General features: G+C 38.3%; 1 protein-coding gene across 1 annotated transcript; it reads left to right on the forward strand.

Annotated features, from left to right (window-relative positions):
- The first annotated feature begins 14,029 nt into the window (after positions 1-14,029).
- On the forward strand, positions 14,030-14,992 carry LOC144221885 (olfactory receptor 2W1-like). Its single transcript, XM_077752422.1, has one exon. It carries the CDS (start codon positions 14,030-14,032, stop codon positions 14,990-14,992), a length of 963 nt encoding a protein of 320 aa, XP_077608548.1.
- Positions 14,993-20,358: the final 5,366 nt, after the last annotated feature.

Consider the following 20,358-nt stretch of genomic DNA (forward strand, 5'->3'; position numbering starts at 1 on the left):
CTGCAGAGATAAAAAAAAGAAAATCTAGTCAGGATAAAATAAAAAATGCTATAACTGAGCTGCACTCTCGAATGGCTGCCACAGTGGCAAGAATGGATGAAGCAAAGCAGCGAATCAGCGATATAGAAGGACAACCTTATGGAAAATAATGAAGCAGAAAAAAAGAGGGAGACCAAGGCAAAAGAAGACAAAATAAAAATTAGAGAATTCAGTGACTCATTAAAAAGGAGCAACATCAGAATCATAGGGGTCTCAGAAAATGAAGAGAGAGAAAAAGGGATAGAAAATTTACGTGAGCAAATCATAGCAGAAAAATTTCCTAACCTGGGGAAAAACACACACATCAAAATCCAGGAAGCACAGAAGACTCCGATTAAAGTCAACAAAAACCTACCATCAACAAGGCATATCAGAGTCAAATTCACAAAATACTCAGACAAGGAATGAATCATGAAAGGAGCAAGGGGAAAAAGTCCTTAATGTACAAGGGAAGACAGATCAGGTTCACAGCAGACTTACCCACAGTAACTTGGCAGGCCAGAAAGGAATGGCAGAATATATTCAATGTGCTGAATCAGAAAAATTTGCAGCCAAGAATTCTTCACACAGCAAGACTGTATTCACAATAGAAGGAGAGACCAAAAGTTTCCCAAACAAAAATTAAAGGATTTTGTGATGACTAAACTAGCCCTGCAAGAAAATTTAAGGGGGAATACTCTGAGGGGAGAAAGGATTAAAAAAAAAAAAAAAAGACCAAAAGCAACAAAGACTAGAAAGGACCAGAGAACACTATCAGAAACTCCAACTCCACAGGCAACATAATGGCAATGAATTCATATCTTTCAGTACTCACGCTAAACATCAATGGTCTAAACACTCCAATCAAAAGACACAGGGTAACAGAACAGAATGAATAAGAAAACAAGATCCAAAAAAAAAGGGGGGGGAAAGAAAACAAGATCCATCTATATGCTGTTTAGAAAAGACCCATTTAAGACCTAAAGGCACCTTCAGATTGAAAATGAGGGGATGGAGAACCATCTATCATGCTAATGGTCACCAAAAGAAAGTTGGAGTAGCCACAATATAGACTTTAAAATAAAGACTATAACAAGAGATGAAGAAGGGCATTATATCATAATTAAGGGGTCTATCCATCAAGAAGACCTAATAGTTGTAAACATTTATGCTCCAAACGTGAAACACCCACATATATAACTCAATTAATCACAAACATAAAGAAAATCATTGAAAATATTGCCATAATGGTAGGGGACTTCAACACCCCACTTACAACAATGGAGAGATCATCAAAAACAGAAAATCAACAAGGAAACAATGGCTTTGAATGACACCCTGGACCAGATGGACTTAACAGATATATTCAGAACATTTCATCCTAAAGAAGCAGAATACACATTCTTTGTGTGTGCCCATGGAACATTATCCAGAATAAATCACATACCAGGATACAAATCAGCCCTCAACAAGCACAAAAAGATTGAGATAATACTATGCATATGTTCATACCACAACACTATAAAACTTGAAAACAACCATAAGAAAAATTTTGGAAAGATAACAAATATTTGGAGACTGAAGAACAATCTACTAATGAATGAATGTGATCATGAAGAAATTAAAGAGGAAGTTAAAAACTACATGGAAGCCAATGAAAATGATAACACCAGATCCCCAAACCTCTGGGACACAGCAGAGGCAATCATAAGAGGAAGTATATAGCAATCCAGGCCTTCCTGAAGAAGGAAGAAAGGTCTCAGATAAACAACCTAACCTTACACCTCAAAGAGCTGGAAAAAGAACAGCAAATAAAACCCCAAACCAGCAGAAGATAGGAAATAATAAAGATTAGAGCAGAAATTAATGCTATCAAAAACAAACACAAACAAACAAAACAGTAGAACAGATCAGAGAAACCAGGAGCTGGTTCTTTGAAAGAATTAACAAAATTGATAAACCCCTAGCCAGTTTGATCAAAGAGAAAAAGGAAAGGACCCAAACAAATAAAATCAAGAATGAAAGAGGAGAGATCACAACCAACACAGCAGAAATACAAATAATAAGAGAATATTATGAGCAATGATACACCAATAAAATGGCCAATATGGGAGAAATGGACAGATTCCTAGAAACATATAAACAGTAAAGAAATCAAACTAATAATAACAAATCTCCCAAATAACAAGAGCCCAGGGCTGGATGGCTTTCGAGGGGAATTCTACCAAACATTTAAGGAAGAGTTAACACCTATTCTCTTGAAGCTGTTCCAAAAAATAGAAATGGAAGGAAAACTTCCAAATTCATTCTATGAAACCAGCATCACCTTGATTTCAATACCAAAGACCTCACCAAAAAGGAGAACAATAGACCAATTCTCTGATGAACATGGATTCAAAAATCCTCAACAAGACACTAACTAACCAGATCCAACAATACATTATAAGAATTATTCACTATGACCAAGTGGGATTTATATCTGGGATGCAGGGCTGCTTCAATATCTACAAAACAATCAATGTGATACATTGTATCAATAGGAGGAGGGCACTTGTGGGGATGAGCACTGGGTGTTATATGGAAACCAACTTGACGACAAACTATTTTTTAAAAAAAGAAAAAAGAAAAATTTTTTTTAAAATACAAGAAAGGAGGGTAGCCTGGGTGGCTCAGTCGGTTAAGCGTCCGACTTTCGCTCAGGTCATGATCTCGCGGTTCGTGGGTTCGAGCCCCGCGTCGGGCTCTGTGCTGACTGCCAGCTCGGAGCCTGGAGCCTGTTTCAGTCTGTGACTCCCTCTCTCTCTGACCTCCCCTGCTCACGCTGTCTCCCTCTCTCTCTCTTCACGCTGTCTCCCTCTCTCTCTCTCCTAGAAATAAAAAAAAAAACATTAAAAAAAATACAAGAAAGGACAAGAAACACGATCCTCTCAATAGACACACAGAAAGCATTTGACAAAATACAGCATGTTTTCTTGACAAACATCCTGAAGAAAGTAGAGATAGAAAGATCATACCTCAAGATCATAAAAGCCATATATGAAAGACCCACTGCTATTATCATCCTCAATGGGGAAAAACTGACAGCCTTCCCCTAAGGTCAGGAACATGACAGGGATGTTCACTCTAGCTACTGTTATTCAACATAGTATTGGAAGTCTTAGCCTCAACAATCAGACGACACAAAGGAATAAAAGGCATCCAAATCATCGAGGAGGAAGTCAAACTTTCACTCTTCACAGGTGACATGATACTCGACATGAAAAACCCAAAAGACTCCACCAAAAAACTGCTAGAACTGATCTAGAAATTCATCAAAGTCACAGGACATAAAAAGCAATGCACAGAAATTGGCCGCATTCCTATACACCAATAATGTAGCAATAGAAAGAGAAATCAAAAATGGATCCCACCTGCATTTGCACCAAAACCATGAAATACCAAGGACAAACATAACCAAAGAAGTGAAAAAAGTATACACTGAAAACTATAGAAAGCTTATGAAAGAAATTGAAGAAAACACAAAAAAATGGAACAATAGTCCATGCTCCTGGATTGGAAGAACAAACATTGTTAAAATGTCGATATTACACAAAGGAATCTACATATTCGATGGAATCTTTATCAAAATAACACCAGTATTCTTCACAGAACTAGAACAAACAATCCTAAAATTGTTATGGAACCAGAAAAGACCCCATAGCAAAAACAATATTAAAAATGGAAACCAAAGCTGAAGGCATCACACTCCTGGTCATCAAGACATATTAGAAAGCTGTAATCATCAAGACAGTCTGGTACTTGCACAAAAACAGACACTCAGATCAATGGAACAGAAAAGAGAACCCATAAATTAACCCACAAATGTATGTCTAACTAATCTTTAACATAGCAGGAAAGAATATCCAATGGAATAAAGACAGCCTCTTCAGCAAATGGTGCTGGGAAAACTGGACATTCACGTGCAGAAGATGAAACTGGACCACTTTCTTATACCATACACAAAAATACTCAAAATGGATGAAAGACCTAAACCTAAGATAGAAAGCCATCAAAATCCTCGCAGAGAAAGCAGGCAAAAACCTCTTTGACCTTGGCCGCAGCCACTTCTTACTCAACACGTCTCCAGATGCAAGGGAAACAAAAGCAAAAATGAACTATTGGGACCTCATCAAAATAAAAACCTTCTCAGTAGAGAAGGAAACAATCAGTAAAACTAAAAGGCAATCGGCAGAATGGGAGAAGATATTTGCAAATGACATATCAGATAAAACATTGGTATTGAAAATCTATAAGGAACTTATCAAACTCAACACCCAACCCCCCCCCCAAATAATCCAGTGAAGAAATGGGCAAAATACATGAAGAGACACTTCTCTGAAGACTCCAAATGGTGAACAGACACGTGAAAAAGATGCTCAACATCACTCATCATCGGGGAAATACAAATCAAAACAACAATGATATACCACCTCACACCTGTCAGAATGGCTAACATTAATTCAGGCAACAACAGATGTTGGCAAGGATGCAGAGAAAGAGATCTCTTTTGCACTGCTGATGGGAATACAAACTGATACATCCACTTTGGAAAACAACTGCATGACTAGGTATTTATCCAAGGGATACAAGTGTGCTGCTTCGAAGGGACACATGCATCCCTATGCTTATTGCAGCACTATCAACAATAGCCAAAATATGGAAAGAGCCCAAGTGTCCATCGATGGATATATAGATAAAGAAGATATGGCGTGTGTGTGTGTGTGTGTGTGTGTGTATATGGTGAAGTATCACTTGGCGTGTATATATATATGTATATATAGATATGGCGTGTATATATATATATGGCATGTGTATATATATATATATATATATATATATTGAAGTATCATTTTGCAATCAAAAAAAAAGAAATCTTGCCATTTTAAACTATGTGGATGGAACTGGAGGGTATTACACTAATTACACTAAGTGAAATTAGTCAGAGAAAGACAAATATCATATGACTTCACTCATATGAGGACTTTAAGATATAAAACAGAAAACATAAGCAAAGAGAAACAAAAATAATATAAAAACAAGGAGGAGGACAAAACATAAAAGACTTAAATACAGAGAACAAACAGAAGGTTGTTGGAGGGTTTCTGGGAGGGGGACATGGTCTAAATGGGTAAGGGGCATTAAGAAATCTATTCCTGAAGTCATTATTGCACCATATATTAACTTGGATGTAAATTAAACAATAAATAAATTGGAAATAAAAGTGTTAGCCATTCTAAATGTTTATGCCCCCAATTTGAAAGCGCCCAAATACATAAATCCACTAATCACAAACATAAGCAATCTTATTGATAAGAATACAGTAGTTGCAGTGGACTTTAATCCTTCACTTATAGCAATGGACAGATCATCTAGACAGAAAATCAATTAAGAAGCAATGGTCCTGAAAGATACACTGAATGAGATGGACTTCACAGATATATTCAGAACTATTCATCCAAAAGCAGAATACACATTCTTCTTGAGTGCACATAGAACATTCTCTAAGATAGATCACATACTGGATCACAAAATAGACCTCAATATATATAAAAGAATTGAGGTCATACCAGGCATATTTTCAGATCACAATGCTAGGAAACCTAAAATCAACCACAGGAGAAAATATGGAAAACCTCCAAATGCATGGAGGTTAAAGAACACCCTACTAAAGAATGACTGTGTCAACCAGGGAATTAAAGAAGAAATTTAAAAATATATGGAAGCAAATGAAAATGAAAACACAATAGTTCAACCCTTTTGGGATGCAGCAAAGGCAGTCCTGAGAAAAAAAATACATTGCAATCCAGGCCTATCTCAAAAAACAAAAACAGAAACAAATCCCAAATACCAAATCTAACAGCACACCTAAAGGAACCAGAAGCAGAACAGCAGAGAAACCCCAAAACCAGCAGAAGAAGAGAAATAATAAAGATTAGAGAAGAAATAAACACTATAGAATCATTAAAACAACAACAGTATAACAGATCAATAAATCTAAGAGCTGGGGTTTTTTTTTAATAAACAAAATTTGTAAACCCCTAGGCAGACTTCTCAAAACGAAAAGAGAGGGGCGCCTGGGTGGCTTAGTTGGTTAAGCGTCCGACTTTCGCTTGGGTCATGATCTCGCGGTTCGTGGGTTCGAGCCCCGCATCGGGCTCTGTGCTGACTGCCAGCTCAGAGCCTGGAGCCTGTTTCAGAGTCTGTGATTCCCTCTCTCTCTGACCCTCCCCTGCTCACACTGTATATCTCTCTCTCTCTCCTGGAAATAAATAAAAAACATTAAAAAAAAAAAAAGAAAGAAAAGAAAGAAGCCAAACAGATAAATTAGAAATAAAAAAGGGCTGGGGCGCCTGGGTGGCTTAGTCGGTTAAGCGTCCGACTTTCGCTTGGGTCATGATCTCGCGGTTCGTGGGTTCGAGCCCCGCATCGGGCTCTGTGCTGACTGCCAGCTCAGAGCCTGGAGCCTGTTTCAGAGTCTGTGATTCCCTCTCTCTCTGACCCTCCCCTGCTCATGCTGTCTCTATCTCTCTCCTAGAAATAAATAAAACATTAAAAAAAAAAGGAATAATCACAACCAACACTACAGTAATACAATTATTAGAGAACAATATGAAAAATTATATGCCAGAAAACTGGATAACTTGGAAGAAATGGACAAATTCCTAGACACCTGCACACTACCAAAACTCAAATGAGAAGAAATAGAAAATGTGAACAGACCCATAACCAGCAAAGAAACTGAATCGGTTATCAAACATCTCCCAACAAATAAGAGTCCAGGGCCAGATGGCTTCGCAGGGGAATTCTACCATACATTGAAAAGCAGAGTTACCTATCCTTCTCAAGCTGTGCCAAAAAATAGAAATGGAAGGAAAGCTTTTGGGCTCATTCTATGAAGCCACCTTCATCTTGATTCCCAAACCAGACAGAGCCCCACAAAAAAAGGAGAATTGAAGGCCAATATCCCTGATGACCATAGATGCAAAAATTCTCAGCAAGTTACTAGCAAATAGAACTCAACCAAACATTAAAAGAATATTTCACCATAATTAAATGGGATTAATTCCTGGACTGCTGGGCTTATTGTATATTCCCAAAACAATCAATGTGACACATCACATTAATAGAAGAAAATATAAAAACCATATGATCCTGTCAATAGATGCAGATAAATCCTTTGATAATATACAGCATCTTTTCTTAATAAAAACCCTCAAGGAAGTTATGATAGAAGGAACATACCATAACCTCATAAAAGCCACATAGGAAAAGCCCGCAATTAACACCATCCTCTATGGGGAAAAACTGAGAGCTTTCCCTCTAAGGTCAGGACCATGACTGGTAGGTCCACTCTCACCACTGTTGCTTAACATAGTGTTGGAAGTCCTAGCCTCAGCAATCAGACAACAAAATTAAATAAAAGGCATCCAAACTAGCAAAGAAGAACTCAAACTTTCACTTTTCACAGAAGACATGATATTTTACATGGAAAACCCAAAAGACTCCAAGCTGCTAGGACTCGTACATGAATTCGGCAGGGTCACAGGATACAAAATCAAAGTACAGAAATTGGTTTCAATCCTACACACCAATAATGAAGCAACAGAAATAGAAATCAGGAAATCGATCCTATTTACAATTTTACCAAGACCATAAAATACCTAGGAATAAACTAAACCAAAGGTGTAAAAGATCTGTATGCTGAAAACAATAGAAAAGATATGAAAGAAATTGGAGAAGACACTAATAATGGGAAAAAAACATTCCATGTTCATAGATTGGAAGAACAAATACTGTTAAAATGTCAATACTACTCAAAGCAATATACACATTCAACGCAATCCCTATCAAAACATCACCAGCATTCTTCACAGGGCTAGAACAAACATTCCTAAAATTTCTATGAAACTACCAAAGACCCTAAATAGCCAAAGTAATGTTGAAAAAGAAAATGTTGAGGCATCACAATTCTGGATGTTAACCTGTATTACAAAGCTGTAATCATCAAGACAGTACGGTACTGGCACAAAACAGACATACAGATCAAAGGAATAGGATAGAAAACCCAGAAATGGACCCACAAATATATGGCCAACTAATCTTCAACAAAGCAGGAGAGTAGCCAATGGAAAAAAGACAGTCTCTTTAGGAAATGGTGCTGGGAGAAGTGGACAACAACATGCAGAAGAATGAACCTGGAGCACGCACTTACACCATACAGAAAAATAAACTCAAAATGGATGAAAGACCTAAATGTAAGACAGGAATCATCAAAATCTTACAGGAGAAAACAGGACTTTAACCTCAGTTGCAGCAACTTCTTACTTGACATGTTTCTGGAGGCAAAGGAAATAAAAGCAAAAATGTACTATTGGGACCTCATCAAGACAAAAGCTTCTGCACGCACAGGAAACAATCAGCAAAACTAAAAGACAACCGACAGAAGGGAGAAGATATTTGCAAATGACATAATCTATAAAAACCTTACCAAACACAACACCTAAAAAACAAGTAATCCAGTGAAGAAATGGGCAGAAGACATGAATAGACACTTTTCCAAAGAAGGCATTCAGATGGCTAACCGACACATGGAAAGATGCTCAATATCACTCATCATCAAGGAAAGACAAACCAAAACCACAATGAGATACCACCTCACACCTTTCAGAATGGCCAAACAAGTGTTGGCAACAATGTGGAGAAAGGGGATTCCTCTCGCACTGTTGGGGAATTAATACTGGTGCAGTGACTCTGGAAAACATTAAAAGTAAAGTTAAACATTAAAAATGGAGCTACCCTACAACCCAGCAATTGAACTAATGGGAATTTATCCAAAGGATACAAAAATGCTGATTTGAAGGGGCACATTCACCCCAGTCTTTATACCTGTGCTATCAATGAGAGCCAAATTACAGAAAAGAGCCCAAATTTTCACCCACTGATGAATGGATAAAGAAGACGTGGTTTATATATACAATGGAATACTACTTGGCAATGAGAAAGAATGAAATCCTGCCATTTGCATCAATGTGAATGGAACTGGAGGGTATCATGCTATGTGAAATAAGTCAGAGAATGACAGAAATCATATGTTTTCACTCATGTGTGGAACTTGAGAAACTTGACAGAAGACCATGGAGGAGGGGGAGGGGGAAAATAGTTTAAAACAGAGAGGGAGGCAAACCATAAGAGACTCTTTAAATACAGAGAACAAACTGAGGGTTGATGGGGGTTGGATAGGGAAGTGGGTTAAATGAATAAGGGGCATAACACGGACACTTGTTAGTATGAGCACTGCCGTGTCATACATAAGAGATGAATCACTGGATTCTACTCCTGAAGACAAAACAACACTGTTTTTTAATAACCTGAAAACAAATAAATAAATCTTGTGGGTTAACATCTATTGTAATTATAGTGTTTGAGATGCACATTTAACAGTGAATTTTATCTGTAACACATTTACTACCCAGAGAAAAAAAATCTGAATAACATTTTCCCATTCCCCTGTCTACAGCTTTCCCTCACATTGGCATAACTTTTGCACCTATTACATTTCTCCTAGTGAAACATCAGGATGTCGTCTAATTCCCCAACCTCTTCATGAACTGCTTTTTCTCTGCCATTTTACAGACATCAATTGGAAGCAGGTCAATGGTTTAGGAAATCTTTTTTGTGATCTGGGCTTTCAGGCAACAGAGGGAAATTTTGCTCTCTTCTTAAACTGAATTAATGCTTTTATAATGTGCCTCTAGGACTAAGACCTATTTGCAGGGTTTTTTTGTTTTTGTTTTTGTTTTTGTTTTTCAGTCAGAATGAGTAGCAAGAATCTGTGACAGGTTTCATCTCCGCTTATGTGAAGTCACGTGTTCAAGAGGCGGAATCCTGTCCAGAATGAGTTTTAACCCGCTTGGGGAACAGCAGCGTTCACAGCCACACGGCAGGGAAGACGTGAAGGGGCAGCCGGGCCGGGCGGCACCCGCTCCGCTTTTCCGCACCCTGTGGGCTCCTCACTGCTTACGAAGCAGAGTATCAGGAGAACGGTCCCTGGATCACAGTAATGTTCGCCTTCAATCTCTCTTGGAAACTAGTGTGTCTGGGTTGGTAAAACTACTTGTGGGAGGTAAGAGAAAACAAACTTAGACTGATATGGACTGATTCTTCTGGTTTTCTTTCAGAATTCTTAGAATAAATCAATAGTGTAAATCTCTGCAGAGACATTTATTTCCCTTTTAGCTCTATTATGGAAGATTAGGTCTACTCTCCACTAGAGAGGAGGACATGAAACCATTTCTTGATGTGTGATTTCAGACATTTTGATCCAGCAGAAATGTAACAGGGAAATGAAGATTAAATTAGAAATGAAGGACTGAAATGCCATACTTTATGCAGGAGGACTGTGCAGATGGGAAGGAATCAGATCTGTCTCTAAATCTCATAGTGTGCATGAAAAATTGTTTAAAGACTTCCAGTGTCAGGATTTTAATAGGCAGAAGGATTTTTCCCCTTCCTGAATTAAACAATGAAGGCCATAGTGGAAGTAGCTAAGGAATTAACAGCATGGCATTGATTTTCATTTTCAAAGACTTTTCATTTTTGCTTTCATATAATTTTAACTGAGGTTCTGTCTTATTCAGAAGTCAGGACTATTACACATACCAACTTGTCTGTCGATGTAAATAAGTATTATTTATTTATCTCCCTGCTCAGACATTATAGACCTATAAAGATGTGTAACAGTGTGCAACACATTACAGAGCGTTTTTTTTTTTCTTTTATCAAACTAAGTCAATGGCAGAATCCAGGCTTAAATCACGATTCTTGAAATGCTAATTCTTTGTTGTTGTTGTTGTTATTGTTGTTTATTTATTTTTGAGAAAGAGACAGACCATGAGTGGTCAGAGATAAAGACACAGAATCCAGGCAGGTTCCAGGCTCCGAGCTGTCAGAACAGAGCCTGATGTGGGGCTCGAACCCACGAACCATGAGATCATGACCTAAGCCGAAGTCAGAGGCTTAACTGAGCCACCCAGGAGCCCCTTGAAAAGCTAATTCTGAGGTAATCACCAAATGAGTCTCTCAAATTAACTATCTTAGCCAGTATATTCAGTTGCTTCTAAACATGTCTCCTTTCAAATCATGGCCACAGTTTGAGGTATTTTCTTCATAATATCCAGGAAACAAATTTGAAATGTCATGACAAATAGCATATTGAATATATTTGTACTATACAGACATACACAAAGGGGAGATGGACAGCAGTTTGAGATTTGTTAATTTTCAGTATGTATTTTCTCTTAGTTATTTTTTTGAGAGAGAGCAAGACACACACAAAGGGTGAGAGGGGCAGAGAGAGAGAATCTCAAAGCAGGCTCCATGCCCAGCAGAAAGCCTGATGTGGGGCTTGACCCAGGGATCATGACCTGAATTGAAATCAAGAGTCAGACACTTAACTGACTGAGCCACCCAGGTGCCACCCTTAGGGTTTTTTTAATGTTTATTTATTTTTGAGAGAGAAAGAGAGAGTGTGAGTGGAGTAGGGGCAGAGAAGGAAAGAGACACAATCCAAAGCAGGCTCCATGGTCTGAGCTGTCAGCACAGGGCCTGACACAGGGCTTGAAGTCATGAATTGTGAGATCATGACTCAAGACAAAGTCAGAGGCTTAACCAACTGAGCCACCCAGTCATCCCTGTTACATTTTAATAGAAACTTTCTAAATGTTACTACAGCTTCAGCAGTAAGAAGTTGTACTTTTATACTCAGTGATAGGACATTATGGAGTACTACTGATAATCTGTTCAATTGTTTAAAATTTGGGCAGTTCTAACAACCTCATGCAAGTCTACAGGAGCTCTACTTGGATCACACTACTGAATAAGGCTGAGCTTCAGAACAAAACTAATGTCTTAAATTTCTTTTCACCAAACTGAATGTACCTGTTATTTGTTACTATAAAAACCACGTACTTTTCCACTTGTCTGTCACCTTCTCTCCTCCCATTCAGGTAACTTAAAAAACACCAGCATACATTTTTAATGTAATACTAACTACAACTTTAAATTAGTTAGTTAAAATGCTAACTAACAACTTTAAGTGATGTTGCACTTCATAGTATGACAATTGTTTTCTTGTTTGAAAATTATGTATAAATATGAGAGAATAGGTAGATGGTAGATAGAGATAGATGGATACATGGATACACAGACACTTGGATAGACAGGTATTAGGGGAATGCTTTAGGCAGCATGAAGAGAGTGGAGAGCAACAGACATCACACACTCTCTTAAAGATTACAGAGTACCATGAGAGGTTGTTCAACTTTTACCTACATGGTACATTGTAATTTGTTCTCATAACAATCGTAGTAACTAATACTTGTGGAGATGTGCTATTGTTCAAGGAGATTCATGATTCAGTTCACCTTGAGCCCAAGCAGTGTTGTTTCCCTTATTTTCACAATGAGAACTCTGAGCCCAGAAGTGCTCGGTAAGTTGTATGGGAGCAAAGACCTAAAGAACTTGCAGAGACATGAAGCAAAACTCTTCCTTCCTATGATTTTAGGCTCTGGGATACACTGGCTGCCTGCAGGTTCCCCTATTCATGATATATGATAGCAAACAAAAAAAATGTGGTTTCAGAGTATCCCTCTTTAAGCAAGAAATATTCAGAACTTGGTGAAAGAATGAGCAGGACTGCAGACCAAGGAGAAGTCCAGAAAAGAAGGGAAGGGCTCTCAGGGCTTCGGATGGAAGTGAGTTTCAAGTGTCAAACTGGGAGGAGGCCAGGAATCCATGTGTCTAAAGTGATTTCTGAGATGAGAATGAGGCCTCATGCCGGTCCATCCAGGCATCTAGAGAATCCGAGTATTTCTTCAATGCAACAGAAGGGGGCCAGCAAATTATAAGGACATGGATGATGTGATTGATTTCATTGAATCGTGTGACAATGTAAACAAACAAACAAACAAAATCTCAATGAAAGAAGTGAAGACAGCTGCCAGAATCTAGAAAAGAGACAATGGGGGCAGCTGGGGGTCTCAGTCAGGTAAGCATCTGACATGGGCTCAAGTCATGATCACAGGGTCTGTAGGTTCAATCCCCACATCTGGCTCTGTGCTGATGGATCAGATCCTGGACCCTGCTTCAGACTGTCTCTGCCCTCTGTCCCTCCCTGCTCATGTTTTCTCTCTCTCTCTCTCTCCCCCTCCCTCTCTGTCTCAAAAATAAACATTTAAAATCTTTTTTTAGAAAACAGACACTAGTGGTTTAGGTAAGGGTAGTGACTGTGGAAGCTTCTTAAAAGTGAGAGGATAGTTAAAATATAACTGCATTAAAATTTACCATTTTGATGGTAAGTTAGGTATTGAGAAGACAGAAATAAAGATGCCAAGGATAAAAGGCCATGTCTCCTACATAATAAACTGTGACATCAACAGTAGTACTCAGTAAGATATGAAAAAAGAAGAACATTCTTTTCCTCATACTGACATTACAAAATAATTACAGTTTATAGGTAAATTAGCTGACAAAAAAAAAGAATCTGTTCACTATACAAGTGAACAAGATTGGTAGAGAATCAGAGGGTCACATCACTTTAGAACCAGATCCTTTTCAAACATCCAAATTTACATGTGACAAATTTCATCCTGAGTTTAAGAGTAAGTCTCCAAACTCACCTACAAAAAATACATAATATTAAACCCAACACCATAAAAGGATCTACAACAAATACCAGATTACTAAGCTATAATATTTACTTTCACCCATTATTTTTTAATTATTAACATAAAATTCTTCCTCTTTTCTTAATTCTATATTTACTTAAATTATGTGGTCTGTACTGACAAATTTATTCTCCTGCTTCTCCTTTCCTTCTTTCTCCACCTGCTCCTTCTCCTCCTCCTCCTCATCTTCATCCCCATCCTCCTTCACCTCTGCTTTTCTCTTTCTAGGATTTGGCCACTGAAGGACTATGGGCCAAAACAATTACACTTCTCTACACGGTTTTATTCTGCTTGGTTTCTCGGACCATCCCAAGCTGGAGATGGTCCTATCAGGAGTCGTCACTCTCTTCTACTTCATTACATGGGTAGGTAACACAGCCATCATCCTTGCATCTCTCCTGGATGCCCATCTCCACACACCAATGTATTTTTTCCTCAGAAACCTCTCTTTCCTGGACCTATGTTTCACAACGAGCATCATCCCTCAGATGCTCGTTAACTTGTGGGGACCTGACAAGACCATCAGCTACGTGGGCTGTGTCACTCAACTCTACGTTTATATGTGGTTGGGGTCCGCTGAGTGCCTCCTCTTAGCTGTTATGTCCTACGATCGTTTCACAGCTGTTTGTAAGCCCTTGCATTATTTGGTCATCATGAACCCGCATCTCTGTCTCAAGATGATAATCACAGTGTGGGGCATTAGTTTGGCCAATTCTGTATTATTATGTACACTCACCCTGAATTTGCCTCGATGTGGAAACAACCTTCTGGACCATTTCTTGTGTGAGTTGCCAGCTATGGTCAAGATAGCGTGTATAGACACCACATCAGTTGAAATGTCTGTTTTTGCTTTGGGCATCGTCATTGTCCTTACCCCACTCGGCCTGATTCTGATATCCTATGGCTACATCGCCAAAGCTGTGCTACGAATAAAGTCAAAAGAAGGCCAACAAAAAGCAATTAATACCTGTGGATCTCATCTCACTGTCGTGTCCATCTTCTATGGAACTATTATCTACATGTACCTACGACCAGGTAACAGTGCCTCCAAAGACCAGGGAAAATTTCTCACCCTCTTTTACACGATCATCACTCCAAGTCTTAACCCTCTTGTTTATACCCTGCGGAATAAGGACATGAAAAATGCACTGAGGAAGCTGGTGGGGGTTGACCATGAATCTAGAAAATCTAAGAAAAACCAAAAGTCATAGAAAAGTATTAACCTGGATAAGGCAATGAAATCCATTTTCTAATTGTCTTGATTTGTTTTCTTCAAGTGCAATTAACACACAATGTTACATAGTTTTAGTTTCAGGTGTACAATGTGATTCAACAATTCTATACATTTATCACTGCTCATCACTGTGTTTTTAATCCCCTTAATCTATTTCAACCATCTCCTCACTTAGCTCCCCTCTAGAAATTACTAATTCCCCATATTTAAGAGTCTGGGTTTTTTTTATCTCCTTTTCTTTGTTTGTTCATTTGCTTCGTTTCCTAAATTCCACACATGAGTGGAATCATATGGTATTTGTCTTTCTCTGGCTGACTTATTTCATTTAGCATTACATGCTCTAGCTCCAACCATATTATTGCAAGTGGCAAGATCTTGTTCTTCTTATAGTTGAGTAATATTCCATTGTGTATATATACCACATGTGTTTATCCATTCATCTATCAATTGGAACCTGGGTGGCTTCCATATCTTGGCAATTGTGAAAAATGCTACAGTAAACATAGGGTGCATATATCTTTTCAAATTAGTGTTTTTAGTGGAATTACTGGATGATTTGGTAATTTTATTTTTAGTTCCTCAAGGAAACACCATATTATTTTCCACAGTGGCTGTACCAAATTGCATTCCCACCAACAGTGCATGAGAATAGTTTCCTTTGACATCAGCCACAGAAATATTTTTTGAAATATATCTCCTCTGACCAGGAAAACAAAAGCAAAAAAACTATCGAGACTACAACAAAATTGAAAGGGTTTGCACAACAAACAATCAACAAAATAAGAAGGCAAACCACTGAGTGGGAGAAGAAATATCCAAGTTATATATCCAAAATATATAAAGAATGTATACAACTCAATACCAAAAAAAAAAAACTCAAAAAAAAATCTGATTTAAAAATGGACAGACCTGAATGTGTGTTTTTCCAAAGAAGATAGAGAGCCAACACACATGAAAATATGCTCAACATCACGAATCATCAGAGAAATGCAAATTAAAACCACGATAAGAGATCACTTTACATCTGTCAGATGGCTAAAATGAAAAATATAAGAATAATAAGTGTTGGTGAGGGTGTGGAGCAAAAGGAACCTTCGTGCACTGTTGGTGGGAATCTGTCTTTAATTTCTACGGAGGCAAGTAATTTCTAGGTCGTAGAGACAATTAATAGAATAGTTTCTGTACATGAACATTCTATGGATGGAAACAATACTATACCTATCCTACTTAGCTCTTTTATGACTCTAATCATTGGCATATCTTCAGGGAAACAGGTCATTACAAATTTTTATTTTTGTTTCTAATATAACACAAAGAGGCTCTAAATATAAACTTGAATGCATATGATTTAGGCTAAGGACCCGTAGGAACTGTTTTGTTTATCTAGCTTTTATTTTCTCTATTAGTGCTTGCATCTTCAGAAATATAGACCTGAATGGATGGTTTCGTTTACATGGTAGGGAGCCTATAAAATAGTAATGTATAAATAAAGATTTTGGACATCAAATCTCTTGTGATGCCATACAAACATTTATCAGTATCTTGAGTAAAGGGTCTTTGTTATTTATATCTTATTTATCATGATACAAGGAAGTGAGAAGACACAAATTAAGATGTTTAAAAGGTAATAAAATAGTCTTATTCACTACTTACTAATTCATGAAACATTTACTCCGAGACTGTCTCAATCTCAATGGCTAGCTTTTTTAATTCTCTGTTTGGTTTTCTTGGGTTCCCTTTCTTTTTTCTCTTTTTATGGGATCAGGCTTCTCCTACCCCTTTTTATTTCCAAGGTTACTTCAACAAACAAATTAAGGCACACCTAGTTAAGGTCCAAACACTCCACCACTGCAAGCAAGGAGGGGCTCTGCAGAGGTCTGACCAGTGGGGAAAAGCAGCCAAAATGTAACAGCAGAGAGTACAGTACACCAGAAACACTTCCTGGAGTGCCAGGCCTGGACAGTGTATGACTTCTTTTTAATACAGTAGTACTCTCAGGTGAAGGACACATAACAAGCTTTCAAAACACATAAAAGACAGAAACTTAGCCAAAATGACAAGATGTAGGAATTCTCCCCAAAGGAAAATTCCAGAAAAAATCACAGCCAGAGCCTTGCTCATAATATAAACAATGTATCTGAACAAGAATTTAAAACAACAGTCATAAGACTAATAGTGGGGCTTGAGGAAAGGTAGAAGATACCAGAGGAACCCTTGCAGCAGAGGTCAAAGATTTAAGAACTAGTCAGGATGAACTAAAAGTGCCATAACTGAGGGGCAAAATAAACTAGATATAGTGACAGTGAGGACTGAAGAAGCAGAGGAGAGAATAGGTGAAATATAAGATAAAATCGTGGAAAATATGAAGCTGAAAAAAATTACTATATCACAAGAGGAGACAGAGAACTAATTTATTCCAGTAAACAAAACAACATCTGCATCATAGGCATCCTAGAAGAAGAAAAGTAAGGAAAAGGAACAGAAGGTTTATTTGTACAAATTATAGCTGAGAGCTTACCTAATCTGGAAAAGGAAACAGGCATCCAATTCCAAGATGCCAAGGGAACTCCCTTCAAAATAAACAAAACATATCACATATGATAGTGAAATTGGCAAAATACAAAGATAATGAGAGATTTCGAGAAAGTAAAGGGCATGCGTTTGGGTGGCTCAGTCGGTTAAGCGTCCAACTTCAGCTCAGGTCATGATCTCACGGTTTGTGGGTTTGAGCCCTGCGTCAGGCTCTGTGCTAACAGCCAGCTCAGAGCTTGAAGCCTGAATCAGAGGGTGATGTACCTCCCTCTCTCTCTGACCCTCCCCTGCTCACGCTCGCTCTCGCTCTCTCTCTCAGAAATAAATAAAAAACATTAAAAATTTTTAATAAAAATATAAAAAGCAGAGAAGTACAAAAGAACATTAACCTACAAGGGAGACACATAAGGTTAGTACTAGATCTGTCCACTGAAATTTGGCAGGCCATAGGGGAGTGACAGGAAATATTCAATGTGCTGAATAAGAAAAACATGCACCCAAGTGTTCTTTATCCAGCAAGGCTGACATTCAGAATAGAAGGAAAGATAAAGAGTATCCCAAACAAAAACTAAAGGAGTTCATGACCACTAAATCAGCCCTGCAGAAAATTCTAAGGCGAGGACTTTCTGAGTGGAGAAAAAAAAATAATAAAGGCCAAAGCAGCAAAGACTACAAAGGATCAGAGAATATCACCAGAAACACAAAATCTACAGAGAACACAATGGCTATAAATTCATATCTGTCAATAATCCCCCTGAATGTATCCAAAACACACACTCACTACCAAAATTCACATGGGAAGAAATAGAAAATCTGAACAGACCCATAACGAGTGAAGAAATCAAATCAGTTATCAAAAATCTCCCAATAAATAAGAGCCCTGGACCTGACGGCTTNGATGAGCACTGGGTGTTATATGGAAACCAACTTGGCAGTAAACTATTTAAAAAATATAAATAAATAAATAAATAAATAAATAAATAAATTATAAAAAAGAAGAGAAAAACCGATGTATTTGTAATGGTATTCAAAAAGAGAGAACTGGGGCTCCTGGGTGGCTCAGTCAGTTGAGCATACGACTTCGGCTCAGGTCATGATCTAGTGGTTTGTGGGTTCGAGCCCTGTGTCGGTCTCTGTGCTGACAGCTAGCTAAGAGCCTGGAGCCTGCTTCAGATTCTGTGTCTCCCTCTCTCTCTCTGACCCTCCCCTGCTCACAGTCTCTCTCTCTCTCCGAAATAAAAATTAAAAAAAAAAACAACATTAAAGAGAACAAAGAAAAGTAGTTATCAATTGCAGCATAACAAAGTACCCCCAAAATTCAGAATCAAACATCAAAATGTATTACCTCACACAGTTTCTGCAGATTGGGAATCTGAGAATAGCTCAGCTGTTGGTTTTAGGTCTGTGACCTGGGCTGCAGTCATCTGAAGGTTAGACTGGGGGCTGAAGGATGCACATCTAAACTAATTCACATGGCTGTTGGCAGGGGTTTCATTTCCTCACTATGTGAGCCACTCCTCACAATATGACAGCTGGCCTCCCTCAGAGTGAAAGATCTGAGAGGGATAGAGAGAGATCAAGTTGGAAGCCACAGTCACTTTTATAACTTAACAAGACATTAGAAGCAACATAACATCAGTTCTGCCATACTCAACTGGTCACACAAACCAGCTCTGAAACCCTATGCAAGGGAGATACACAGGAATGGATCCTGGAAGCGTTCACTGATGGCCATTTCAAAGGATGACCAGCACATCTTTGGTCATGGTGCCTAGGGCAAACAACTATTTACTGTGAACACTAGCAGTTAAATTGAAAAGAACGTATTTATTTCCTTTCCTATGTGGTTATTTCAGAATAACCAAATCATCCTGAATTTATAGGTTGTTGAGAGAAAAAAATCCTTCTTTATAAAGAAATTTCTGTTCATAAATGCGACAAAACCTCTGGACTTAGAAAAATCACGATTTTGCAACCCCTAATTAAATGGTTGATTTAGGCAAAGACCAGTAGGTGAAACCACCAAATTAAAGATTGATGGAGAACTTCACATCGACAGATCCAATGTTCAAGAGCTGCACTCACTGAACAATCTTAGCATCACAGAGAATGGAACAGTCAGACATTATACACCTCACTATATAAAGTAAAAATAAGTACATAGCACCACCCAAGAATAATTCTTACCCATAAAGGTAAACCAAACTTGAACCAAATTAACAGGAAATACAAGGCTAGAGAAATAAATGAAGATACAAATAGACAAAACCAGCATGTGAAACATTCAGGACAAATACCCAATTTGTTCAGGAGGCATTGTGGGGGGTGGGGGTGGGGAGGGGAGGAGGCGTGGAATAGAATACGGTAGAAGGAACTATTCTAGATCTAAATTAAAAGAAAATTAAAAGAACCCAAGAAAGCATGTAGACTTTGCATCTTTTTTTTTTTACATTATAAATGAAGAAGGACCTTAAGTCATTCACTTAAGGTTCCAGTTTATTTTTGTTAAAAAATTTTTTTTACAAATAGTTTATTGTCAGGTTGGTTTCCTTATAACACGCAGTGCTCATCCCCACAAATGCCCTCCTCCAAACTGAGGACTGATGGAGGAAGACTTTGCATCTTGAGTCAAAAAAATAAGCATGCTTGGGGCGCCTGGGTGGCTCAGTCGGTTAAGCCTCCGACTTTGGCTCAGGTCATGATCTCACAGTTCATGAGTTTGAGCCCCACATCGGGCTCTGTGCTGACAGCTAGCTCAGAGCCTGGAGCCTGTTTCAGATTCTGTGTCTCCCTCTCTCTCTGACCCTCCCC

The sequence above is a fragment of the Crocuta crocuta genome, unplaced genomic scaffold (assembly GCF_008692635.1).
Source record: "Crocuta crocuta isolate KB4526 unplaced genomic scaffold, BGI_CrCroc_1.0 scaffold336, whole genome shotgun sequence".
Classification (NCBI taxonomy): domain Eukaryota; kingdom Metazoa; phylum Chordata; class Mammalia; order Carnivora; family Hyaenidae; genus Crocuta; species Crocuta crocuta.

What these genes read in the sequence shown, in the direction of transcription:
- LOC144221885 (XM_077752422.1), top strand. Translation starts at nt 14,030, where the DNA reads ATGGGCCAAAACAATTACACTTCTCTACACGGTTTTATTCTGCTTGGT.